This window comes from Fusarium flagelliforme (assembly GCF_020744385.1).
Source record: "Fusarium flagelliforme strain FIESC 12 MPI-CAGE-AA-0113 chromosome Unknown B0J16scaffold_5, whole genome shotgun sequence".
Lineage (NCBI taxonomy): Eukaryota > Fungi > Ascomycota > Sordariomycetes > Hypocreales > Nectriaceae > Fusarium > Fusarium flagelliforme.
Genome location: NW_025763507.1, coordinates 2,781,879 through 2,806,757, shown reverse-complemented (window position 1 = coordinate 2,806,757; position 24,879 = coordinate 2,781,879). Strand labels below are relative to the sequence as shown.

Here is a 24,879-nt window from a genome sequence, read left to right as displayed (position 1 = left end):
TGACGGTCAATTGAACAAGAATTAAATAAATTTAGTAAAAACATCTGCTAAGACAAAGGAAATATCCTGAAGGAATGTTCTTATAACGCCGTTCCATGCATTTCTGTTTCCCTTCCAAACACTTAAAAGCACTCCTCTTCGTCTTCATCTAACAAGCACATGCCACTATCACGTCCTCTACTAGGTCGCTTTCTGCTTAACCTTCTCGCGCCAGCACCAACAGAAGAGTCATATGGTCTCTTCACACTCAATTTCGTAGACGATCCAGATCCAGATCCAGGTTCTGACTCACAAATGACAGTCGTTTGCGCCTTGCTGTTCGGTGTCAAGAACTCTTGACTCATCTGCACGACCCGCTGGAGCTCCTCCTTCATTGAGTCAATCACCGCCTTAGCCTTGGTCCTCTCCTCATCCATCTGACTCTTCAGCCCGCCATTCTCAACTCTCAGGCTACATATTGTTGTGTGCGCTGCGCGAAGAGAAGCGTTCACTCTGTCAATCTCACCGCGGTACTTGATCACGGTCGCGTCACCTGCTGCAAGCGCCGCGCCGTGTCGCTTGTTCAGCTCAGCAACGTCGCGCAGCTTGGCTTCTTGTGCCTCCTTCACCTCACGCTGAAGATCTGCTGAGCGCTGGAGCGCTTCGGATAGCCTCGTCTCCAACTCCGCAATGCTATCCTCCTTGCGACTAAGCACCTTGCGCTTGACCTCCAGCTGCACGCTGTACTCGTCCTCTGCGTCGTGTGCATCGCGCTCCATTCGCTCAACTAGGCTCTCCAGCTCTGAGATGTCGCGCAAGTAACCATCCACCGCACCTTTGAGTCTCGTGTTCGCCACTTCGAGTTCGCGAATTCGTGCAATCTTGTCGCTCATGAGTTTCTCTGCCTTGGTCATTTCTGCCTTTAGACCGTCCATGACGGTGACGCGCGCGTCGAGCTGCTTTCGTAGTGATAGCTCGATCTCGTGATACTCATCGATAGCATCCTCGTCTTCTTTCGCGCGCTTGGCCATGTCGCGCAAGCGCGTGAGCATGAGATCCAATACTTCTGCCCCGTGAGAGGAGAGTGGGAGAGTAATTTCGCCGGGGGTCAGATACTCCAGCTCTAAGCGGGCGGCGCGGAAGCCAGATGCAAGAGATGTGACCATGTCGCTTGCGTCTGAACCGTGGAAGCCAAGCTTCGTGATGGATGCGGTTAATTGTTGAAGGGCACATGCTCTGTCGGACATTGTGCGTAGCATAGCATCGATTTGAGTCTCAAGTTGATGATGTGGTAATGTTGACTCTGACTCAACAGTTGGCTTGAACTCAGAGAGCTTGTCGGATAAGCGACTGCTGAGAGCATTGTATGATTCGAGCGTGTCGGTGAGTTTTGTGACCTCCAATTGCAGTGACGAGATCTCTTCTTCCAATTGCTGCTGCTGAGGATCTGGCATACAAGCCTGAACACCAGCAGTTGTCGTTGTCATGATGGGGGCGGAAAATAAGGGCGACCCAGGAATGGTTGGGCTTGTCGCAGGAGGCGTCATATCAATGAACGACGTGCTGACTCCCTCTCTGGCCCTTGCTCTTGACGGTGTGCTGCATACAAACTGCGCCATAGTCTCCTCTCCAAACTCATCCTCATCAGGTACCATATCCATGAACTCTGGTGAGAACTTCTCCCGTGCCGACAATGTCCAATTGTATCCTCTCTTCTCACCCAAAGAGCGTCCAGATCGCTTGCTTAACTCATCCTGCAAGTCCTCGATCTGCTTTTCAAGGTCCCAAATGCGACCCGTGTCAACCACAATTGTCGCATTCTGTAACTCATAAATCTCGCGATCACGCGCCTTGAGCTGATCTCTGAGCTTCTCAATCTCCTCCTTGGCCTCAATTGAGCGCCGTCTCTTTTCCTGCTGAATGACGTTCATTTCCTCGCTCAGGCCATTCCGACGGATGCGCCTCTGAACACGACCATCAAGAACTTGTCGCAGGGGAAGAAATGTAACATCGCCACTTTGTGGTAATGCGGGAGTTGAGCGGATGGTGCTTGGTGTGGTTTCCACAGGTGCAGAAGAATGACGGCGTCGCTTGGGTGTTGCGACAGAGAAGCGACCAACCATGGGGGTTAAACCACTGGATGAAGATGAGATACCTGGTTCTGAGAATCGGACTTTTCTCTTTGAGATTGTTCTGGGTGTCTTGGCTGGCATTGGAGAGGAAGGGATGTTGTCGCATGATGGCTCTGGCTTGATAATGCTGCGACGGGAGCGTCTTACAGCGATAGGGAGATTAAGGTCTTCCATGATGAGTTGACGATTAAATTTTAATTCACCAGTTAATTGCAATAGTGTATGAGAATTGAGAAAGAAAAAGGAAGATATCAACCATCAAAACAGAGATACAGTGGAAGTAATGCATCAATTATAAAAACAACATAGACCTAAACAAACACAATCCCCTTGTCTCAAGACCAGGCATGATGTTTACCTATTCCCCAATTCTTGCTAGCGTATACTGTCGCAGAAAACAAGAGCCAATCGTTTCTTCAAGATGCAGGGTCTTACTAAACGGCCGGGTCTCTGGAGATGGAAGTGGAGGACCGTGAATTTGGGGCTTTGTTTTTGGTGTGAGAGGTCACATAAATGGTCTGGAGAAATTCACGGTTGTTTTTGTTTGGATCCACAGACTTCATGGATTAGCGATATTGAAGGGGCAACGAATGTTATTATTTTGATGATCATTGGAAGAATATCTTGCTTTTGCACATATCTATCGCGTTCGTGTTTAGTAACCTGAAGAATTGACAGTATTCTGTCGCGTCTAGGTGTCATCGTGTACCCGACACTATGGGTCATGGTCAGATCAACCAGACCCCGGTCCGCTTTGACATGGGGCCAAAGCACGGAGCGTACACAATTGAGATGGGATTTGAAGATATTCAACCATTTGATTCCAGTATGATAACACACTGCGCTCCCCCTTCCACCCGATAATAGAGACTCATATTAATGACCGTCGAGCGCAATTTACATACTCACTAATCATCGCAGTGTTTCTTCATGTCTGTTCAATTGCTTTTTCGAAGTATATAACCATCTGAATGATGTTATCTCGATCATCGCGATGGATCTATCGTGGTGTTTACTGGCACACCTCCATTTTTCGCTGACTAATGCCCCTCCATCAGTCACCGAGACTTCCTTCACCTTGAAGTTCCATCCAATGACTCTCTCCGATCTCCACCCGCTTCACTCTCATTCACTCACTCATTCGCTCATTCATTCATTTATGCACTTAATCATACATTTATAGCATGAACAAATTTAATACATCTCATCACATACTTCTTGAACAGAGTACAGAAATGCCCACGCCCTCATCCTCTTCAAAGCACGTCAAATTCGTTGCCTCTGATCCGTCTCGCGGGGGTCTTCCTGTAAAGCGTAAGCAAGTCCAGCACGCTTGCGCTTCATGTCGCAAGAAAAAGGTATGTCCCTCCAACCCTTTTCCAGGACCATGGAACTAATTGAGGGTTAGAGACGATGTCTTCATGCTGAAAACGCTGTTGATGATGATACCCTTTCGCCGCCAGGTGATGGTCAAGTCCCGGTTCAAGTTCAGAATGACACACAACAATCCCGGTCTGCGTAAGTGGAACCTTGGTCGATCTGTGTTGAGTCAAGGTCAACTAACATTACGATTCAGATCACTTCCGTTAAATGTGCCGCTTTCAACACGTACAGCGCTTCCAGATCACAACCATAATGCATCTCCATCGTCGCGCCAGCAGCCATCGCTTCATCTTCAATATGGCACCGGTGTCACCGCCCCTGCCCCAACGCCTCCAAGGCGTGAATCAGCAGGCACGCCTAAAGCTCAATCGTCATCGTCCCGGTTTGTAGGCGATCTCAATCCGGAAGGCATGTTCATGGAGGCAACTGGCTCAGCATCGGTTCGCGAAACCTCTCAAAAGGGCGACGTGGGTATCTGGCTCACATCTACCACCACCACCAACAACGGGCCGCAGGGTCAAGGCGGTTCATCGTCACAGTTCATCACGTCGAGGCCGCCGCCCATAATGGACCAGTTTCTACTCCCTTTTGTGAAAGAGCACTGTCTACCCTGTTTACCGCCCGAGCACGACTTTCGCAAGTTGCGACGTCTGTACCTCGACAGAATTCACCCTATCTTACCCATCATTCCTGAATCAAGCTTAGATACTGCCTTGCCTTTGGAGGACGATCCCGCGACCATTGTTCTTCGCCAACTTGTGTGTCTGGCCGCCTCCACTGATCCCTCCATGTCGACACACCTGCACTTGCAGAACCGTGGTGACGAGCTATTGACTTGCCAGGACTTTATACAATCCCTCTCCTCCGCTGTACGCGCCATTCTTGAGACGAGTATCATCACCGACAGAGTACTTCACATCAGGGCTCTTGTCATGCTCTCACTGTACACTCAGCCCAGCAGTTCCGAAGAAGCCGATCTTCCCGCTCAACTTGGGGGCCGTGCCATCCATCACATCCAGACTCTGGGCCTTCACCTTCTCAAGTATGACGCTCCTAATTGTGAAGAGCTTGAGACCTTGTTCTGCGCGGTTTGGGCGGTCGATCGAATAAATGCTGCCGCCTATGGAAGACCTTGCTTGATGCACGAAAGAGACATCGGTGCCAATCTCGACGGATGCATCAAGAAAAGACCACCCTGTTTCCGACTTTTCCTCTCAGTGATACAGTGGCTTGATCAAGTGATTGAGCTGTATCGTCCCGGGCCGAGTGCAGAGGCTTCGGGTCTTGATAAGATCGCCTACATCGATCTCCCCGTCCTAGAAGCCATGATTGTCAACGCGGATGCCCTCAAAGTCCCAAGCCCACTCATCGGTTCGTTAAACCCTCTTCCCTCGCTCAAAGTTCATCCTAACAGGTACAGCAACAATTGAAACCTTCTACCACGCTGTCATTATCCTATCATGCCGCCTCCCTCGCCCTGGCACACTCACAGCAGCATCAACTCTACCACCCCCATCTGCAAATGCCCGCCGTTCTCTCGCAGCCGAACGTATCGCCTGCGCCGTCCTCCGTGATCATCTGAGCCCCATGCCTGTCGTTCCCTACGCAGTATGTCTCGCATTAAGCGTTGAGTACCGCAAAATGCGCCACAGTCGGTTGCCCATGTTCCGCGCCCGCGCCATGCATGCTTTTCGTCGCAACTGTGAAATGCTTCGCAAATTCGGTGACTACTTCTGGAGTGCCAACGTGGTAGCTGGTCTGGGCGAACGGGTGTTGAAAGAGATGGAACGCGCTGCTAATACTTTGACCCGGGAATCGACACCACCCACAACACACGAGGGAACACCCAATTCGGTGCCCTCATCTCTGTCGCAACCTGCTCCTCGACCACCTGAGTTTCCTGTTTCAGTCCCGGTTGCCAACCCCACCATGATCAACTCAGTCCCCAGCGTGGAACAGCCCGTCGACTTTTCACTCATCGATGCTATCTCCGGGGCCGATGTTTTCGGGGCCATAGACCCCAGCTTCAACCTGAACGCCGTGGAGGATGCACTGGAAGCGAATCTTGACATAGGATTGCCCATGAACTGGGTTGATTGGGGACAGTATGCAACGCTGTGATAGGTCATTCATTCACGGTGAACCACCACAATGATACTTCGTCAGCCACCAGTCTCTGACAACCGGTCACTGGGCCGCGAAGGATCTTGCCTAAGAGTCGCTGCATACCTGCAATTTGTGGCGATATGGGCGGTAAAGCGACATCATCCAACGAGACTCCTTTCTTCATTGCGGCTATATCGTCGTGGCGTCTTTCTGACCACCCAGCTATGATAGCATTGAGTAAGACGCCAACGAAGCTTACCGCCAGTAAGCAGGAGATCGCCCACAATCCAACTATAAGGATAGCCAATTCTCACGAGGAACTCTTGTTCTTCACATTATCTACACCATGATGCGAAAACATCGCTCAACCAAGCACCCTGACATTGAGACCATCGCCCTTCTAAGCGATGAGCGGAACAATGCGAGCAAAACGCACGATAAGCACCCAGTATCGAGCACCCACCGTCAAAGGCTTTTTAAAGTCAACCGGGAGAGACTTGAGCAACTATGCGGCCTAGTTAGTAGGGACATGAGGCTCGTTGGTTGTTGCTCGCCGTGCTGCCCATAATGGTGGCCGCAGTGAGATATACGATTCGGCTACAACGAGTTAGCGGTCCAAGCGAGATGCGACAGCGAACAGGCGATTGAGAAGTTTGATCTACTTGAAGAGAAGAGCAAGGACGCATCATACGGAAGATTTATAAAGTAATATATAATTGGAGGTTGTCTTGAAAGGCTTTTACGACAAAAGACCTTGGCTAACACTTGCATTGTTCAGATAGACATTGGCGCAGTTATTGAGAGAAGAGGACCAGGGTTTCTTTGCCCGGAATTATATTGTACAATTTCTCCATTGTGACATAGCATAGCCACTGGATCTGTTCGGCCAAGATTGCGTTGCGAGTTTCGCGTAGCACTCCAAACTATAAGCCCGGCCTCGACACATCTCGTCTACTCGTTCACCTCGATCCGCCAGCTCCTTGACCACGTAGAGAAACGAGGACGACGGATTCGTTGCAGCCCTCGCAGCCGCTAGAGATATCGATCGTATTTATATCGTATTTAGCGCTGTTTGTCCGCTGGGCGTACTTATGCTTCCTTATTTTCAGCTTCTGCCATGCCAATGCACCCTCCTCTCAACGCATGTTTCCATCTCTTCAATCAGCATGCAAAAGACCTACTGTTTCTCCTTCGTTCTTGGTATATATTCCGGTCGAGGGGAGAGTATTGGTCGGTAATTGGGGGTATCATAACTTCGTAATCCAAACAATCTATCTTTGTCGCATCGCATCGCATCACTTCCTGGTCTTGTCGCCCGGAAACTCTGTCGGCTTTCCTCGAAATTGGTTCTTCAACTCGTCGATAAAGTGCTTCGCGAAGCGTTCATTCCTGCTATTTGAATTCGGGTCCGCTGTGATCAATCTCGTCAGCCTAGTTCAGGCTCCCTTCGAGCTGTCAACATACCGGTTGCTTCACCGGGGGCCAAGGGTTCGTGAGGGTTTCGGCCGTATTGCTTCTCATTTATCGTCTTGTGTATGCGGCCTACAGCGCGGTGGAAGCCAGGTTGGCGGAGGATCTGAGGCTGTTAGCGACAGCGAGAGGGAGCGTGGGACGAGGATTTACGTACGGATGCGACGATGTGGTCCTGTAACGGCGGGTGTTAGTATTTGCGACAGAGAGACGAGTAAAATTCGCCTACCTCTAGGGACTGAACTGCGCGAAGAATCCACCAGTGCGCGGCCATTTTGGTGGAATATTTATGCTGATGCTGATGTTAATGTTGAGTTTAGCGAATTGTAGCAGACGAGGCTTGTAATATGCAACTGTAATTGATGGAGGGGTCGTGGCGAGGATTACAAAGACCCTCCCTGCATGATTGATTGGCGGCTGGTTACCCTAAATTATCAGGTTCATATCATGGCTACGAATTGACAAGCACTTTCACCCAGCATAGAATTCATTCTCGTATCGCTCATGTCATTTTTATTAAAATATGAATCAACTTTTTATTTCTAGACATTAATCATTCCATTTTATTCATTCAATCAGTAGCCCCAAATTTACTGGAGGTACTGGCCCATGAAGGCACCAATGTAGTCCTGCTTGCCCAGCTCAACACCCTCCTTTCTCAAGATAGCGTAGGCGGTAGTAAGGTGGAAGAAGACGTTAGGAATGCCGTAACCCTGAACGTAGTCGCGGCACTTCATGTCAGCGCTCTTTCCGGGTCCGAGGCCAATGGTGACGACCTCAGCAGCACGCTTCTCAACGAGCTCCTTGTCGGCCTTCTCAATAACGTCGAGGGCCTTGGCAATGAGAGCGTGGTATTGCTCGAAGTTGGTGCACTCGTCGCGGGACAGGCTGAGGGGCTCAGTGCCGGTGGTGCGGGCGACGATCTTCTGGGCGGTGTCGACAGTGAAGAAGACCTGGAAGTTCAGGTCGAGCATGTCGGGAGCCAGCTTGGCGGTGGGGAAAGAAGAGGCATTGGCGTGAGACTCGGCCTTCTTGAGGATGTTGGAGAGGGAGTTGAGAGCCTCCTTGGTGTGGAGGATGGCAGCGTCGTAGAGAGTGTAGCTCATGATGGGCGATTGTTTAAGTGTAGAGTGGTATGGATTGGGTATGGTAAGGAATTGCGTGCTTGAGTTAAACTATTACTACATAGGCCGAGAGTATATACATATATATACCCATCCCTTCTCAACTACTCTTCTTCCTTCTCCATGATGCCCCTCCGCTTCTGCCACGTCCCTCTGCTCCACTATTGCTTCACCGCCCATGATTCAAGTGAAGTGAACTTACTAGATGCTTCCCTACGTATCAGATTAGTAATTCATTGCTGGATCCATTCGTAGTACGTGGAGACACTGAATCAAGACGGCAAAGTACGCTGCTACGCTACAATACAGGATGCGTGTCAATTGAGTGGATCACGGATCGTCGGTTGCCGATATCCGGTGCGACGAAGCGAGTGGGATATTTCCGGACAAGGAGCTTGTGTAGTGTAAGAGGCGAGGTTTAAGGTCTAGGGTCATGTCAATTGAGGTGATGTGATAGGACAGGTTCGGTCGGACTGCCGACATGACACGATCTTATTGCCGATGAAACACCATGTAGAATCCTTCCTTCCTTCGTCAGTCACAGTAACAGTCTCACCTGTCAAAGCAGCTTACAAACCATCTTTCATTAAGGTCCGCAGTCCGCAATTTGAACTACAATGCTTACAAACCCTTTACTCTCAAATTCAGAACCCCAAGACCCTGTTGGCACTCTCCACCGCCTCCTTCTCCCCCTTACTCCTCAAATTCTCCATCTCCAACCCTTCAAGACCCATCGCTCTTCTTCCCGCCCCGTCCCGGCGGAAAACGTCCTCCGTAGGTCGGCCCACATGCTCCGCTTCCCCCGCGCCGCCAGGGAAATCCGGGCCCGGTGTGCCCCGCCTGAACGCCTCCCGTTGCCGGACCATGTACTCTGCGTTTTGTTCTGTAGTGGGACATACGGGGATGTACAGGACACTTGAGTCTGACTTTCCCGCGTGTACCTTGTCAACTGCGTGGATCGCTATAGTGCAATTGTTAGCCATGGGTTGATCAATGACCAGAGAGAGGAACTTACTGTCGCAGTGCCATGCTACAAAGTCGCCAGGCTGGATCTCAGGAACATGCACCATAGTCCTCTCCAACTCCAAGTGAGGGTGTAGCTCATCCGTCAGCTCTTGTCCCGTTCCCGGCGTCGCACCCTGCAACTCGCTATCCATCTCCCCTCCCATAAACTCCCAGTTATCCACCCCCAAAAAGTCACTTGCGCCCATGTTCTTCGCGCGAAAGAAGGGCCGCAAGAGAACATAGGCCATGGAAAGCTTCACAAGCGGGTTGACTAGTAACGTTCCCTCGCCAGGCTTGGTGTGACTCATGCTCATCCAGCCCTGCCACATTCTAAACATTGAGCATGCACCAAGACCATCGTAGCGATTATTGACGGCATGCACGCGCCCACTCGCATCCCAAGGATCATACTCGTTCCATCTTCCAGCCAAGATGGTATCGTACACGCCTCCACGGCCGTAGCCTTCCAGTTCCCATCGCTCTACGCTTCCGCCATCGATATGCGGCCCGAGAGCAAAGGAAGCGTCGCCCGGTTGGCGGATGCGTAGCCTGTCAGCGTAGCTGAGGGGCTGAGATAGGGAGATTGGACTGTCGGGATTCGAATTGTGCCATAGAAGGGACATGAGACGTTGTTGAACGTGGAGGAAGTTGGGATGGGAGCGTGCTTTGAGTTGAGGGGCGGACCAGTAAAGTTCGTAGACTTGAGGATCATGAGGAGGGAATGCTGTAGTCTCTATGTTAGAAAGCGCTATTATGAATGATTCAAAGGGATTATACCTCTTGTAGAAGGGTTCTTGCGAACGTACTCCTCAATCTCACCCTTCCACGCCCTCGCCTCGTCCTGCGGAACGACGCCCTTAACAACCACAACACCTCTTTTCCGAATCTCCTCTTTCAAGGAACCTGCGCTTCGCTCAAACTCGTTGTAATGAACTTGCGGAATTACACTCGGTCCTTTCTTCGCAACGACATCATTCTCCCTGCGAAGTTCTCGTAGCAACGCTTTCCAGCTCTGCTCGATCTGTTCTTCCCGACCTCTAACAATATCAAGTTTCCGTACACGAAAGCGATCTGGGAGCGGTTCTCTTTGAGCACCTGAGAGGGAAGTGAAGGCATCTGAAATGTCACCTTCTTTCTTGGCAGCAGCTGCTGCAACAGCCATGTGTCGCTTCAAGCCCAGACTGGGACTGGGAGCCTTGCATCTGGCTAGTGAAGCACGCAGCATGATGAAAAAAAATTGTATAGAAATTTAAACAGGGGAATGAGAAGAAGAGGATGAGTAGTAGAATGGATTGAATCAAATTGAACTGCTGACACTCGGTCGCAGTGTCGCATCTTATATTCTCGTCATGAGGAGAGAAGAGTGCGGCCCTTCCCCATTGGGAAAGTCCGCTTACGAGGGAGAAATGTTTAATTGATGGTCTCCAGCTTCGGAGAATTTCCAGGTTTTCGTTCTCGCTCGCTACTGTGTGACATACTTCTTGGCGCTGTCAACGCGGGGGTTTACTTGCCTTCCAAGGATCCTATCAATGTCGCCATGGCAGTTGCAAGCGACTAGTTCTTTGATCAGCTTGCATCAATCATTGGCAAACTTGACATTGGAGTCACCACTGAGAGACTCCTCGAGGACGCACTAGCATCACAAAATTGATTAGACAGCTACTTTACTGGTCTTGATTGATTGCAGCGACCGTTTACCTGACGATACTGAGACTCTACAGTGCTCTACAGTACCAAGTAATCGAAGCCACCAACAACCGAACCCCACTCATCGTCATGCCTCATTCTCATTCAAAAGTCTCTCGCGGGTTGCAAAAACAACATCAAGCAGATCGTTAACGGAATCATCAGGTATTGAAAGCAGGCAACTGTTTACAATGATTCATCACAGCGATGTAGCAGCAACAGAAGTCAAGTGAACCAATAGAATACCCAAATCAATTCCCCTTGAATGCTTTGCTTCCATCCACGCCTTCAGTAACAGTAAAATAAATAGACAGGAAATAATACCTTTACCGAACCGGTATTTATACAAGATACAAATGAACAAATACCCCCAGACTCATGTCAGGTAACAAGCACAACAAAAAAAACACCCTAGCTCCATATATGATTAATACCTCTCTTTTTGTTCATGGCTTTCCCTTGCGAATCCATCGACCTGCCCCCAACTCCTACGCTTGCTTTGCTTTTTAATCGATATCCCCTAAAGCCCTCTTCATTCGCTCTTTCAAGTCCCTATTCTCCATCTCCAGACCACCCAGTCGTTGCCTTGCTGCATGCCGATCTTGGTTTCGTCCTTCACGCTCCATCTTGAGCTTGTATTCCATGTCGCGGAGGCGGAAGAGCCATCTGTTGTCATTGTTGGCACCCCCACTACCATTGTTGTTCTCTTCGTTGAGGGCAGTCATATCTCGTAGACCTAGACCACCTGCCGAAGAGCCTGGTAGGGCGGTTGTTGTGTGTGCTCTTGTCAAAGTGGAGGAACGTGATTTGGAGCGGCTGCTGCGATCGCGGCCTTGTTCGCCCGGACCGCGAGGAACGGAAGGTGACGGTGAGTGGGGGACAAGAGCATCTGAGCTGTCTCTTGAAGAATAGGCTGCGCGCGCTCGCACGTCGTTAGCTGTGCGTAGAGTAGTGTTCTCAACCTTGAGTTGGCGGTAGGCCTCTTCCAGACGGTTGTATCGAGCATCGTGGCTCAACGACCCTGAAGAGATGGAGTTTCTAACCATCGTCTCCAGTCGATCCAGCTTCTTGGTGCGCACTTCAAGATTGCTTTCAAGAGTCTGATACTCACGGTGTAGATCTCGTTCCACGGACTTGATGCGCGTCTCGAATGATCCGACCATGTTCTCGATGGCCTTGATAGCAGCCAACAGGTTCTTTGAGAAACTGGGCAATCGGTTGGCAATGACCTCAACCGATGGCAGGACCTGACGGTCGATGAGTGAGTTGCCGTTGACCCACTCCCTGCCACAGAGATGGCTAAGCTTATGCCACAGTTGCAGCAACAGCTCATTGCGTTCTTGTAATTGATCGCGGGCTGTCTGTTCGAGCACAGCAATCCTCCTGCGGTCCTGACTCTTGTTGGTCTCCAACTCGGCAATGCGGACATCCTGACTGCTCGCAGTGCGGGTAAGATGCTGATGTGACTTCTGGAACGTGTCATATTGCGACTTTGTGTTTCGATGAGCGAGACGCTCCTTGTCGAGGAGTTCAGCGAGTTTGCGGCTTTCCAGAGCATGCGACTCGAGCAGAGAGTCACGTTGCTTGATAATACGATCCTTCTCCACCAGCGCTGCCTTGCTGGCGTCGAGATCTCGGATTGTGTTCTCAAGCTCGCGTTGCAACTTGGCAATGGACTGTAAAGCGTTAGTCGACCTTCTTCACCAACAGAGAAGCAACATACCTTGAGGAGAGAAGATCGGGTACCGTTGAGATCACCCAGAGCTTCACGAAGATTATTCTCAAGCTCCATCAGCCTCTCCTTCCACTCCGTCGCCTCAACCTCCCTCGATGTCAGGTTCTTACGCAGACGACGAGCTTCGTCCTTGGCTGCCGAAGCCTCCCTATTGAGTTCGTTGACGAATTGCTGTACCTCTTCCTTCTCTTGATCCGCCACAATCTCCCGCTGGTGTCGCTCTTGCTGCAGACGGTTGTCCAATTCCTTAACTCGTTCCTTTTCTTCCCGTATGCTCTGCTCGGCGTTGGCAACAGCAGCTTCAAGGTCTCCAATCCGAATCTTGTCGGTCTCCTGCTCTTCTCGTAGGAATGCAATCTCTCCTTGGGAGGATTCCTGCTGCACAGAGAGTCGCTGGTTTTTATCGTTGGATTCCATGAGCTTCTGCTCCAAATCTTCAAGCTCCTTGTTGGACGAGTCCAACTCCTGCTCGAGCTGCTGGATTCGTCGTAGCTTGTTCTCCTGGTCATCTTCAAGCCGTATCAAGGCCTCGCTCATCTTGCGCATCTCTTCCTGTAAGGCGTCAAAGTTTTCTGAACGGTCTTGAAGATCAGCTTGCACTCGCTGCATGTCTTCGGCTTGTTGATCGGCCTCTGCTTCCAACGCATCAATCTCCTCTTGTGCCTCCTTCCTCAGCGACTCGAATTCGTTCTCCATCTCGCTTTGCTCGCGGAGCGCTTCGTCACGTTCAGATTGCAGGGCGACAAGATCATTCATGGCATTGTTGAGATCCTCCTGGAGTGCTAGCGCTGCATCTTCAGCTTGTCGCTTGCCGTCCACAGCCGTCTCAAAGTCCTCCATGCAAATCTCAAGTTCGCGCTGCAACTCTTGATTTTGCAGCTTTACCTCACTGATCTTGTCGCGCATCTCGGCCATCTTATTCTCAAATTCCTCTCGCTCGGCTTCCTCCTCAATCTGTGTCCGTGTCTTGAAGCTTCCGCGGGACTGGGGCCTATCGCCACCGCCAACCTGCGAAGCTGATCGTTCAAGAAGACTATCAATGGTTGAGGGAGCCGGCCGACCTCGTCGCTGAGCCATTTTGAGATCCTCAATCTCCTGGTAGAGGCGCTCCTTCTCACGGTTCCTTGAGGTCAGCATGGATGTCTGCGCACCAACCTCACGTCTTAGTTCGGCGTTCTCATGACGTAGCTGTTCACTCTCCCGACGCAGTTCATCAACAAGGGTAGTAGCCGAGCTGAAGTTGCCATTCGAACTCTCCATATCGCCCGATAGACCAGAAATAGGTCGGCCTTCCGACATGGTGCCATCCCGGTGCTTTTTGGTAATGTTGTAGATGTTCGTTGTATGGTGCATGCCTCCCTGTCCACCAGACAAGTCCTGCTTGAGCTTAAACACCTCCTCTCTTAGCCTCTTGTTTTCATCATCGGCCTGTTCTCTGCGGGCGGTCTCTTGCTCGAGGAGGTCTTTCCATACATCGGCCTCCTCTTGTCGTTCCATGTTTTCGCTCGACCGTTCGCCTAGCGACCTGACGATATCTGCAAACTTGCGCCTCTCATTCTCTTTGGTTAAGCTTTCCGACCGTAGCCGCTCGATTTCGGTGGCGTATTCTTCAACGCGCTCCCGCAGGAAAATAAGCTCTTCCTCCCGCTCTTGAGCTTCCTCCTCTCCCATTCGGGCCGTCTGGTCCGTCGATGATGCACCACTGTGGGCTGTGCTTGGTCGCTCCCCTTCGTCCCTCACTTGCTTCTCCAACTCTTTGACCCTCCTTCGCAGAACCTTGTTGTCGCGCTGCAACACCGCAAGGCCAGTTTTAAGGTCGACATTTTCCGAGATCATTTCTTTGATACCCTCTTCTGAAAGCTTGTCAAGGCGATCGCTCAAGAACATAACTTTGAGCTTGAGATCGAAGTTCTCCTTGGACAGCCGTTCAATTGTGCTGCTCTGCTCCTTCAGTGTCAAGTTCCTCCCGGATCGAGCCGTATTCACTGAGCCCATGGCAATTGAAGCGGGCTTTTGGGGGGTTTCCAGGCCACCTTTGAACTTGTACTCCTTAGCTAAAGATTCCGGTACTTGGACGTTTCTAACATGTCGTGCGATGACGGTATCTGTGGGTGCTGTGGTGAACCCTTCCTTAGAGGGCCTTGGTGTTGAGAGCAAATCTTGATGTCGCGGCCGTTCGGGACTATCGACTTCGGGTAGCGGCTCGAGTTGCGGTAGGGAGTTATCAGTGTAGTCCTCAGCGCCAAAGGCTGACCCAACACTGCCCATGCTTCCTATGCTGATGGACCGTAACATTGGGTTGCTTGGATTTCGTAGCATGCCCATTGCGGGAACTGCACCTCCGGATTGAAGAGCGTAATCAGTGCCGAGGCCAACAGTCATGTCGCTGCCTTCATGAGATTCGGGATTGGTCGCAAATGAAGATGTCGACGATCGTTGGCTTCCAAAGCGACTGCGCAGATATTTGGGTCGATTGCTTCGTTGTGATTGTCCATGCGTGCTGCCGACATCAACCTGTTCGGATTGCGAATGTGTTCTCGACAAAGGGGGCTCGTTATCGCCAGTGCTGGACACTTGTGAGCTCTCGTGTTCGGTCTCCTGGTTCTCGCTTTCATCGTAGCTTGCGCTGCGATCCTGTGTCCGCTGGCTTGCCATGCTAACAGCGCGCGAAATGGTTCTCCTAGTGGCCGCAGCGGTAGGTGAAGAAAAGTTCTCGAAGCCAGAAGTGTTTATAGACGAGCTTGTCACATCGTGGTCTTCCTCGTATTCTTGCGGCGATTGCAACTGTTGTGATTGCTGCCTTTGCTGAATTGGCTGAGGAGCAGGCTTTTTCGTGGGTGAGTCGAACTGGAACGTATCGTCAATGCCTCCCTCTTTATTTGTGTGAGCAGTGGGAATAGGCGACAGGGCAGGCAAAAAACTAGACTCCACGTCTCCCAGGTGGCGTCTAACGTCCTCCTCGGTTAATGAATCGTCGTGGGCACGGGTCAGATCGTCAAAATAGCTGGTTTCAGGGGCTGAACGTCCAGGGCGTTGCAGCATATACTCTTCGTGGGTTGTCGGGGGGTTGCTGTTGGAGTTTGTCGGTGTTGGAGTTTTTGCATGTGTGTCGTCAATGTTTATCGCAATATCATGGGGAGATGGCGCTTCGATTGACTCTGTCGGCTCTGATTCTTGACCCTGTATTTGCGAAGTATCGGCGACTGTATCGTCTGTCAGGTCTGATGTCTCAGTGGCCTCGTGGAGGTCATCACTATGTGAGACGCGATGGGCCGTCTGTGGGCGCGACCCGTCGTTGCTGTTGTTAGCTGGGCCTGGAGTCGATGGTTGGCTGCTGTGGCCTTGGTCGTGGTCTTGCTCATCGTTGGCCATGATGCATTGCGGCGACCGCGATGCGTGGCTGTCTGTGGTTGGTGGTTATCAACGCAATGCAGTGTCGAAGGGAGGGAAATAGAAGTGGAAATGGTCGGGTATTGGGATGGATCTTGGGTCCCCTAGCCTTGGACAGAGGTGCTGAATATTATGCCAGCTTGGCGTCACTTCTCACTAAAGAGAAAACCTGACAGGACCCGACAGCGCTAAATTAGAATCGAGCTCTCAGCGCCGTTGAATAGTTGATTGTGTCCGCCAATGAGATATTCTCGTTCAGTGTTGACTCTGTTTAGCGGCACGAGGGGAAACAGCGGGGCTAGCTCGTGGCTGGTACAGTAGCTGGCTAGGTAGATAAGACTGGTTGCTGGGGACAACGTTAGGTTGCCAGCGCAGAGCAATTAAGCCTCTGATTCGAATGGTGTTGAAAGTGAACCCAATATTGTGAGTGGTAGATGTCGAATATACTCCTGTGAGCGAGGCATTTTCGGAGATAACAGCAGATAAAGCTGAAACAATTACAAGTATCCTTCGACAATGGATGTCGCATTGGGATCTGGGGTATTAATTGGAGAAGATGATACAGAACTCACAATGTATCCAAAGTACAGGGTATATCGTAATGGTTCTGTGGGTTTACACAATGGAAGCTTGTTACCGTATCGGAGAATTACTCTAACAGTTTCAACATTCACATGCCAGACTCGGCGCCATTTTTGAACTCAATTCAGTCATTCATTGTGTAGATCAATAATTATTTCATATTAATTCATACTAGCTCGTCAATCGCTTTGAGCATCCATTTATCTCATTAGAAATTATTATTCTCTTTAGTGAGAGATCTTGGGGTCGATCTTGTTGCTACACACCATCATTGTCAGTTACGGTTCATTTATACGATAAGGCCTTCTTCGTATGCCACTTACCCAGTCTGCTTCTCGTAGGCGTTACGGCCGAAGTCGGTAATCTTCTCCTGGTTCTCGCGGGAGATGTTTGTGCCAGCCTTTTCGTTGGCGAAGGCAGCGGCTGATGGGTGTCAGTAAAGGTCAAGAATTATTTAGGATCTGAGGGAGAGTGTATCGTACCCTTGTCAACGTAGTCCATGTCCTGGTTACCGCCGCTGGACTTGGAGGAGCTGTCCTTGCTACCTCCCATAGCGTTCTTGACGAAATCCATTGTGTAGTTTGTGTGGGAAAGTAGAGAAGAGATTGGGTTGATGTAGTGTTGTGAGGAAGAATGGAGAGTTCTTGTTGTAGATGTAAATGTTGTTGTTGATGGATAGCAATCTTAAGCAGCAACACTCGACCTTCTTATACCTTTCAGCTATCGATCTAATAATAGTCAAAGCCTTCCAACTTATCCCAAACCCATTGGGCAATAGTGGAATAATCCGCAGATCCCCTCGATTTGCTGCCAACCTTCTTTCGTCATCCCACGCGACAGGGGCACTAGCTACGTCACTTAGACCCTGAATTACCAACTCTTCCTTCACATCTTCTACCTCCCGGCACGCCGATTCCGGGATCTCGGCAGTTCCGAACTCTGGGCTTTCATCATACGCGTTTCGACGATTGAACTTGGCAACTTTTTTCGCTGTTGTTCTTGTTTCATTGGGGAGAAAGACCTTGAGACTTCCCGATGATTGTCGCGATGATATCAAAGCTCCACTCGAGCTAAGGTGGAGAACAAAGGCTTGTCGTCGGTTCGAGACCTTGGCCATGGAAGCTGAAATGCAGGAACTAGCAACACCGCCGTACAGAGGCAGCTGAAATAATCACGCTTGCAGAGATGGTCCTGCCACTAGTTGAAGCTGGCGTTGCTCGTGATAGAGGGATTAATAAAAGTGCCTTACTTCGAAGGTCTCGGCTCTTTGTCAAAGAAGCTCAGGTGCTTTCAGGACGTCAATTCTACAAAACGCACCTTATTGCAGATACCAAGGCAGACTACTATTGACCAACTTTGTTTCATGTGTATAATGATCTTGTATTAACAAACTAGCTATCGAACCCTGTCTATGCAATTCCATTATGTGAGCTATACCTGTAAATGCACTCGTTTTGTCCAATCGTTAACAACTCCAGTCCAATGCAAACCGCATCATCACGTATCAAACCATTCAACTCCGTGGCTTCGTTGCCATGCATCGTTATTTCGTTATAAGAGTCATCTTCCGTCAAAGCGCATCTAAAGTGCTGGCTTATGAGTTGACGAACACTTGATAGGCCATGATCATAACCCAGACGAAGAAGACAGTTCCTGTAAGGGCCATTGCGAAAACCAGCTGCCATGATTGACCTGAAACCCGTTAGTATGAAATCTAGTGATCATGGAGCAATAAAAACATACAGATGTTTCGCTGTTGGAGCCATGCCATAGTAGCCTCGCCCGTACCCTTGGGGTTCCTTCCAAAGACCTGCACGTCGCATACACTCTGGATAGACCCATCAGGTCCAAACAGCTGTATCGCAACCACGACGAGTCCAACAAGCCATAGTATAAAGAACATGAAGCCGCCGACCATGACGATCGCGGGAAGTAGTCGTCGCTGGCCAATGAGCCAGAAAATGCCGAGGATGAAGAGGATCGAGAGGCCGCCGACGGTGATGAAGTAGGGGAAGTACCTGGCTTTTGTTAGCATCGAGACACCAGGATCACTGTTGGGCAGACATACCATGGGATGCCGAGTTCGAGTTGGTTTTGTATTTGTACGAACGTCGCGAAAACGCCAATGATGCTTGTTGACGCGAGGAGGATCACAAAGATCCAAAAGTTCAGCTGCCAAGGAGGCCAGTTGTATGTTCGCACATGAGTAGAAGGCGGAGGACCGTCGTAAGTCATGGAAGACCTGGTCTGGCTCGTTCCAGTCCTCGTTCCAGTCCATCCCGTTGTTCCAGTCCATCCTGTTGTGCCGGTCAAACCGGTAAGTGTTGATTTGGCGACCATGGTTGTTGATCAATTTCGTAAGTTTCCAAGCGCGGAGTAACGGCACGATCTGCGTTATTCGGCAATCGAGGAGTTGACGGAGATTTAAAAGCAATCCCCTTCTTTTTTCAGCCTCGCTCGCGTTACTTGCAGACGCTCCTTTCCTGCGTTTCCTGCCCAAAGACCGCCACGTTGCCAGCCCCGCCAATCGCGGCGCGTATTATTGTCCAGTGGATTCGAAATGCCTCGTAGAGGATTGTATTGGAGATCGGATGCCTCAGAATGTAGACTCTGCGTTGATGCCGCACGCTTCGCCTTATCGATGGGAGGAAGAGTGATTTTTCTCGCGTCGTGTTTGGGGCAGAAGATCCGGGGGTGGAGATTGTGCTGCGCTGGCTACACTACCAATAAAGATGTGACGTCGGCGTCGAATACGCCAAGAGGATGGAATTTAATTGAGGCCTTTTGTACAGAGTATCAACGAGAGAAAAGATGGGATGTTAGGTATCGATTAGGCGTTGGACGTGAGAATTGTAGCGAATGGTGAATCATAAAATTGATATGGAACGGTTGAGTTCCGATTGTCAAGCGAAGTGTAGTACTGCCGAACCTTGGCATTAAAACAGAAAAGATGGAAAAAGCAAAGGAGGATTGAATTGCAAAAGGACAAAAGTCAATAGACAAGGGATATTTTTTGACGCCAGAGAATCTGTCCAATTGACGAGCCCATGTGAAATTACTCCTAATGCATTCTTTGGTGAGGCTTTCTTGAGGAGGTTGGGAGCTGCTGTTGCGTGGCTGGGAACGCGACACAACAGGGGCCAGTGACGCTGCAACAGCTCGTGAATGGATACACGTCAAAATTGTAACGGATCCAGCCCAGCCTTCGAGATGGCTTCTTTATGATTGATCGTTTGAAGATCGAAAGATCGATTGATTATTAGAAGCCTTCAGCATTTTTATTTTAGTGTATGTATTCTGTACGGAGACATCCATCAATTCCGCCGAATAAGCGGAACCTCACAGTGGGTGGACTTGACTTAAACAGCACCTCCGAGAGAAATGTATTTTATTTCGAGAGTGATCTCGCAATTCGCTTATATAGAGATGTATGATATGCACTGACCCAATCAATCGTTCACTCAACTCAAGGATATCATCAATCATCCGCCATCAAATACAGATAGTACTCCATATCAATGCATTTGCCCAAGTCATCATGTCTTCCAGAATCACAAAAGAAAATGTCGTTCCTATTTCTTTATAGCAGTGTCTCACCAAGGGCGCATCGGACGAGTGAGCATCCGGCGTGGATGGTGTTCTGCTCGGCTTGCTTGGTATCAGCCAAGTGAGGGTTCACCTCGACCAGGTCAATGGCAACGAGGTTGCCTGTCTCGTGCACGCTCTCGCAGATGAAGTCGCCTTCACGGAGAGTCAGACCGCCGCGGACGGGTGTGCCTGTGCTGGGAGCCCACATGGGGTCGAGGGCATCGACGTCGAAGGACAGATGAATGGGTGTGTCGTTGCCGATGTGAGCGAGGGCCATCTCGACGACACGGCCAATGCCATGACTGCAAGTCAAAAGTCAGTAAAGTTCATTAATATGGACCGAAGAATTACATACCGGTCAACGTCATGCATGCTGAAAGCCTTGATGCCATGTTCGCGGAGGATCTTCTTCTCGCCAATGTCGACGGAGCGAAGACCAATGTACACCAGCTTCTTGACGCTCAGACGCATGTCTTCCTCGAGCCAGCCAAAGTACTCCTCCTTGTCTTCCTTGGCCAGACCTGTCAAGAAAGCAACGGGCATGCCGTGGATGTTACCACTGTCACTGCTCTCGGGAGTGTTGATATCGGCGTGGGCATCAACCCAGATAACAGCGATCTCGCGGTTCAAGCGCTCTCGGGTAGCCTTGGCAGTTCCGGCAATGGTACCAATAGCAATGCTGTGGTCACCGCCAAGTGTAAGAGTCATGCGTCCCTCGCGTGAGTGCTCATAGGTGTGCGAGGCAATCTTGCGAGTCACGGCAGATGCGTGACGGGCCTTCTTCATACCGCGGTAGTCAGGATCCGACTCAGGGACGAGATCCTCGAATTGCTGGACGGACTCATCGCCAAAGAGCTTGTAGCCAAGCTCATCACGAATCTCAGTGAGAAGGCCAGACTGAATAAGAGCAGCAGGTCCAATGTCAACACCGGCTTTAGGCTGACCACCTGAGAATCCGACAGCAACGACGCCGACTTCATCTGGCTTGGAGAGGAAGCGGCTGTTGACAAGACCGGTGTTCATATTGGCGGTTTGGTGTAAGTGGAAGCGAAGCGGCGGAATGTGGGGGAGTGAGGATTGACGTAGAGCTACGATAAGAGATAAGACGTAGCAAATAAGAACAGTGAATATGAGAAGAAGGGGCTTGCGAAGGATAAAGAAGAAGAGAAAGAAAGAGAAAGGTTAATAAAAAACGGCGAGAAAAGCCTCCATTTGTATTTGGACGTCAATGGCACTGCCCGTCCATCTTCTCGGCGTCTTTTGACCTTCTCAATAGGCTGCAATCGGCCGGCGGCACAGACCCAGACACTGACACTCCGAGTCTCCAAGTCCCATTCCCTGAGAGCGGAATATGGATAAGGTAATAGCGTCGGCTTTTCGGTTGCAGACGGGCGGGGGTTTCTCTTACATACAAAAAACCTAGTTCAGAGAGTCAATTCAGTATGTACTGTATCAACAAAAGAGTTGTCATGAGTTGCCCTTTGTCAACACTGTAAAGACGATCATGGTGGTCATCCGACAACCTAGTCACTCGACAAAAGTAGTTTAGAGCCAACGCCTTCTGTTGGCTCGCATTGGCAGTGCAAGATGCAAGAGATAGCGCGGTCCCGCTGATCTGGGTCCTGGTCCTGGATAAAGGTGGTTTCTGTTACCAATCCATTCTATTTGCCCTTTCTTTTTTACCTCCATCCCGTCCAATGCCAAAAATGCCCGCCCCAACGGCAGCTCAGCTCGTTCCCTCCACTTATGGCCAAGTGCCGGCTGTCAACCGTCCTATGTTTTTTGCCATGTGAAGTTGTACAGAAACACTCAACACCAGGCACTATCAGCAAGATTCAAGATGACTTCTTAACGCCCGCCATCTCGCAAAAAAGCGTGGGATGACCGTTCAAAACCGCCGATAACCAGCTTTTCATCTTAGGTAATGTTAGGTAATGGTAAACAGCCATCTTCCTCCCCGACTCTTGTCCATGGTCATGCCCGTGGGTGATGACCCGGCACTCCTTACCCCTAAGTTACTAGCTGTATTTTCCTCGCTGGAGCCTCGGAGCCAACGGGCATAGGAGTCGCGGGTCTGCCTTCCCCTAAGTTACTAGCTATCGCTGCAACCTACCCCTAAGTTACTAGCTCTATATATTGCCAATACGCCTAGGTTCAGGTTTCTGGGTCTTTTTGTCTGAAGCGTCCCACGCCATGACGCCCGCAGCAAGCAAGCCAGCGTTGCCGTTATCTTTTGTCTCTTCTTTTTAACCGATGAGTTTGAGTTGGGCCGACATGACCCGTTGAGAAATGGATCAATACGACCAAACATTCCTGACAGAGAATTTTCACCGACAGGCATTCCCTTGATATCTTCTTGGAATCTTGGAATTGCATCGAAAACTCCAAGCTGTAGACCTACCAACAGGTTGAACGACGGTAGCTCAGAAGTTAGCCTCCATGGACAATTCACCGGCCGGTTTATTCCCAGTGAGCTGGGGAAAGCTCCGGAGCCGCAGCTCTTACTCCACCGATGGGATTCTTTCTCAAACTACTCTGTGCCGAGTAGGGCTTTAAACTATGTTCTGCAATACTGTCTCGTTCGCTTCCACAGTGACACAGCGAAGATCGAGGCTAGAAGTTGCGCAGACGACAGCGAGCAGGCTTGGCAGTACAGGCATATCATAAAGTCAACGCAACGGATCTCGAGACGGATAAGGCAGGTGATAGAGACGTGTATTTATGGCAGTCGTTGGCGAAATTGACAGCTCGTTTTAGAGCACAGAAATGTGAGCAAGAAAATTGACAATTTAGGCGACATCAAGAGCAGACGGTTGCAATTCCAACATTGGGGTAGGACAAGACTCCAGGTCATAAGAGCATTAAACTGCCTCTTCGCAACCTTTACCTCCTGCTGGTTCGTGTTGCTCAACGAGCAAATCAAGGTACACGTTGCCCAATAAATCATGCACAACCAATCTCAAACGTCGCTCTCTGTCTAACTTGTAACATTGTCGCATACAGAGTCGGAGTTATGAATAACTCAGCTGAGTCAGTACAGCACCAGAATGTCAGCTGACTAGAACCTCGTGTTGAGATCTTGCACGGTAGTCGTACCGTGGTTTAGACTAGATCTCGCCTCTGTTTCGGACGGGTTCTCCACTGCAAAAGCTTATCATGCTAAAACCCTGAGAGGATGTAAGACCTTGGGAAGATCATCTTCTGGTGAGGAATGGTCTGGATGACAAGAAAAGAGACGTTGGCAGACGTCACTAGCCGTCCTGTGCACTTCCCATCACACCATTGTCGTGTGTGCCGAGCTGTCATTTGCTATGATAGTACAAACACAGCGCATGTGAGTTCCGCAAGGATCCGTCGTTTGCTCAGGTTGTGTCTTGTAGATCAGATCAGATCTGATGTAGAGTGTTTTCTTGAAGTTCAATGCTTGATGAAACATGCCTTGACACTGCGTCGAGCAAACATTCATGGAAACATGTCATTGCGGGATTTACATGCAAACTACCGTCTCCTTACATTCATTCCAAAGTCTAGTCATGGAGAAAGACTCATAAGCAATTGTCGGTTAATTAAACCCAATCCATCGCTATGAAGATCTCATCTAACGACGCTTGTGATCTATTCCGAGATGGTTAAGATCGCGCCAGGAGCGGGCCAGGCCTATTAGCAGCCACACCACTCAGGGGATATCATGGCAATTACCCCCTTGGAGTAAAGTAAGTATCGAACCTGTGCCGTCGGGAGGATGAGTGTATCTGTCAAGTTATTTCTGGCTCAGCTAAATCATTTTGAGACAAGAGAAACGATCCTCCCGTCTTGGCCAGATGTTGAAACATTGGTGTTTATTTTAGAGTGAACGTTTGAAGATCAACAGTTTGAAGTTTACTTGATGTTAATGCTGCGTACTGGCTTGCATGGGGTCAAACGGTTGCCAATTGTAGCGACTAGATGATATTTCGGTGGGACATTGGATTGCGGATTCGATAATTAGAAGCGAGGTATTTGCTGCAACTACGGATACAGTAGTACTCCATTATGTCCCCATCGACAAAGGGCATCAATTCTGTTATGAAGACATGGAGATAAAGTGGTTATCTATGACTATCCGTCTTGAAACAAGAGCTTTATTATTTAAAAAATGCCAAGGTTTTTACACTTGGTTGCTTCAAGGCGATTTGGAGCTTAAGCTTCATAATGATCCCTGCAATCTGTAACTCATCTGACACGCGTCCCATATTGTTCCAAGGAAGATAGTGTCACAATTTGAAAGGCCGTTTGGGAAGAGGACACTGTACCATTTCCTTTGGATCGATCTCCCTTGGGTTTGTCTCTCGTTAACTGTTGCGGTACGTAGACTCTTTGATGGACGAACATGCGGGTGGACATACAAAAACTCAGTCTCTGGATTCTCTGTGGAAGCGATGTTGAGTAGAATCGTTCTCGTCATACCTTGGTACTGTACTGGACAGAGTACTCAATCTCTAAAATGCAAACGCAATCAACCTGACGCGTGTAAAGTGTGTGATCGGCCCCTGATTGTCCCCAATTCACAATGCTAAGCGGCTATCTCCCCTGTAGAAAACCCCCCGATGGCAGGGCCAAGGGGTCCACCGATCAAGGCCTTCTCCAAAATCGCCCGCCCTGGGTATTTTGCAGCCCCTGAGAAGATACTTGGCTTCTCACCAAATCCAAGTGGTCAAGC

The 24,879-nt window shown here is 49.9% G+C and overlaps 9 protein-coding genes across 9 annotated transcripts; 1 reads left to right on the top strand and 8 right to left on the bottom strand.

Moving 5' to 3' along the window:
• Nucleotides 1–4: 4 nt before the first annotated feature.
• On the bottom strand, nt 5–2,401 carry B0J16DRAFT_345526 (uncharacterized protein). Its single transcript, XM_046128281.1, has one exon. It carries the CDS (start codon nt 2,283–2,285, stop codon nt 123–125), a length of 2,163 nt encoding a protein of 720 aa, XP_045981616.1. The 5' UTR covers nt 2,286–2,401; the 3' UTR covers nt 5–122.
• A 1,176-nt stretch (nt 2,402–3,577) lies between these two features.
• B0J16DRAFT_270831 (uncharacterized protein) lies at nt 3,578–5,615 on the top strand (the record flags this gene model as incomplete). The annotated part of the gene is made up of 3 exons (XM_046123555.1): nt 3,578–3,629; nt 3,726–4,865; nt 4,915–5,615. The coding sequence occupies 3 exons, from the start codon at nt 3,578–3,580 to the stop codon at nt 5,613–5,615; spliced, it is 1,893 nt and encodes a 630-aa protein (XP_045981615.1).
• A 795-nt stretch (nt 5,616–6,410) lies between these two features.
• On the bottom strand, nt 6,411–7,565 carry B0J16DRAFT_416302 (uncharacterized protein). The gene is made up of 4 exons (XM_046133558.1): nt 7,300–7,565; nt 7,228–7,245; nt 7,065–7,176; nt 6,411–7,011 (listed from the first exon to the last, which is right to left on the bottom strand). The coding sequence occupies exons 1-4, from the start codon at nt 7,342–7,344 to the stop codon at nt 6,896–6,898; spliced, it is 291 nt and encodes a 96-aa protein (XP_045981614.1). The 5' UTR covers nt 7,345–7,565; the 3' UTR covers nt 6,411–6,895.
• On the bottom strand, nt 7,566–8,283 carry B0J16DRAFT_345520 (uncharacterized protein). Its single transcript, XM_046128280.1, has one exon. The coding sequence runs from the start codon at nt 8,174–8,176 to the stop codon at nt 7,661–7,663; it is 516 nt and encodes a 171-aa protein (XP_045981613.1). The 5' UTR covers nt 8,177–8,283; the 3' UTR covers nt 7,566–7,660.
• Nucleotides 8,284–8,838: 555 nt separating this feature from the next.
• Nucleotides 8,839–10,424, bottom strand: B0J16DRAFT_321922 (uncharacterized protein; the record flags this gene model as incomplete). Its single annotated transcript, XM_046125668.1, has 3 exons — nt 8,839–9,155; nt 9,210–9,947; nt 9,977–10,424. The coding sequence occupies 3 exons, from the start codon at nt 10,422–10,424 to the stop codon at nt 8,839–8,841; spliced, it is 1,503 nt and encodes a 500-aa protein (XP_045981612.1).
• A 525-nt stretch (nt 10,425–10,949) lies between these two features.
• B0J16DRAFT_307475 (uncharacterized protein) lies at nt 10,950–16,091 on the bottom strand. The gene is made up of 2 exons (XM_046124827.1): nt 12,609–16,091; nt 10,950–12,561 (listed from the first exon to the last, which is right to left on the bottom strand). The coding sequence occupies exons 1-2, from the start codon at nt 15,990–15,992 to the stop codon at nt 11,392–11,394; spliced, it is 4,554 nt and encodes a 1,517-aa protein (XP_045981611.1). The 5' UTR covers nt 15,993–16,091; the 3' UTR covers nt 10,950–11,391.
• Nucleotides 16,092–16,722: 631 nt separating this feature from the next.
• On the bottom strand, nt 16,723–17,263 carry B0J16DRAFT_345514 (uncharacterized protein). The gene is made up of 3 exons (XM_046128279.1): nt 17,075–17,263; nt 16,916–17,015; nt 16,723–16,850 (listed from the first exon to the last, which is right to left on the bottom strand). The coding sequence occupies exons 1-3, from the start codon at nt 17,163–17,165 to the stop codon at nt 16,820–16,822; spliced, it is 222 nt and encodes a 73-aa protein (XP_045981610.1). The 5' UTR covers nt 17,166–17,263; the 3' UTR covers nt 16,723–16,819.
• Nucleotides 17,264–17,949: 686 nt separating this feature from the next.
• On the bottom strand, nt 17,950–19,160 carry B0J16DRAFT_162807 (uncharacterized protein). Its single transcript, XM_046122236.1, has 3 exons — nt 18,661–19,160; nt 18,336–18,610; nt 17,950–18,284 (listed from the first exon to the last, which is right to left on the bottom strand). Exons 1-3 carry the CDS (start codon nt 18,930–18,932, stop codon nt 18,187–18,189), a joined length of 645 nt encoding a protein of 214 aa, XP_045981609.1. The 5' UTR covers nt 18,933–19,160; the 3' UTR covers nt 17,950–18,186.
• Nucleotides 19,161–19,764: 604 nt separating this feature from the next.
• B0J16DRAFT_289756 (uncharacterized protein) lies at nt 19,765–21,622 on the bottom strand. The gene is made up of 2 exons (XM_046124219.1): nt 20,536–21,622; nt 19,765–20,482 (listed from the first exon to the last, which is right to left on the bottom strand). Exons 1-2 carry the CDS (start codon nt 21,201–21,203, stop codon nt 20,173–20,175), a joined length of 978 nt encoding a protein of 325 aa, XP_045981608.1. The 5' UTR covers nt 21,204–21,622; the 3' UTR covers nt 19,765–20,172.
• Between the last annotated feature and the right edge of the window lie 3,257 nt (nt 21,623–24,879).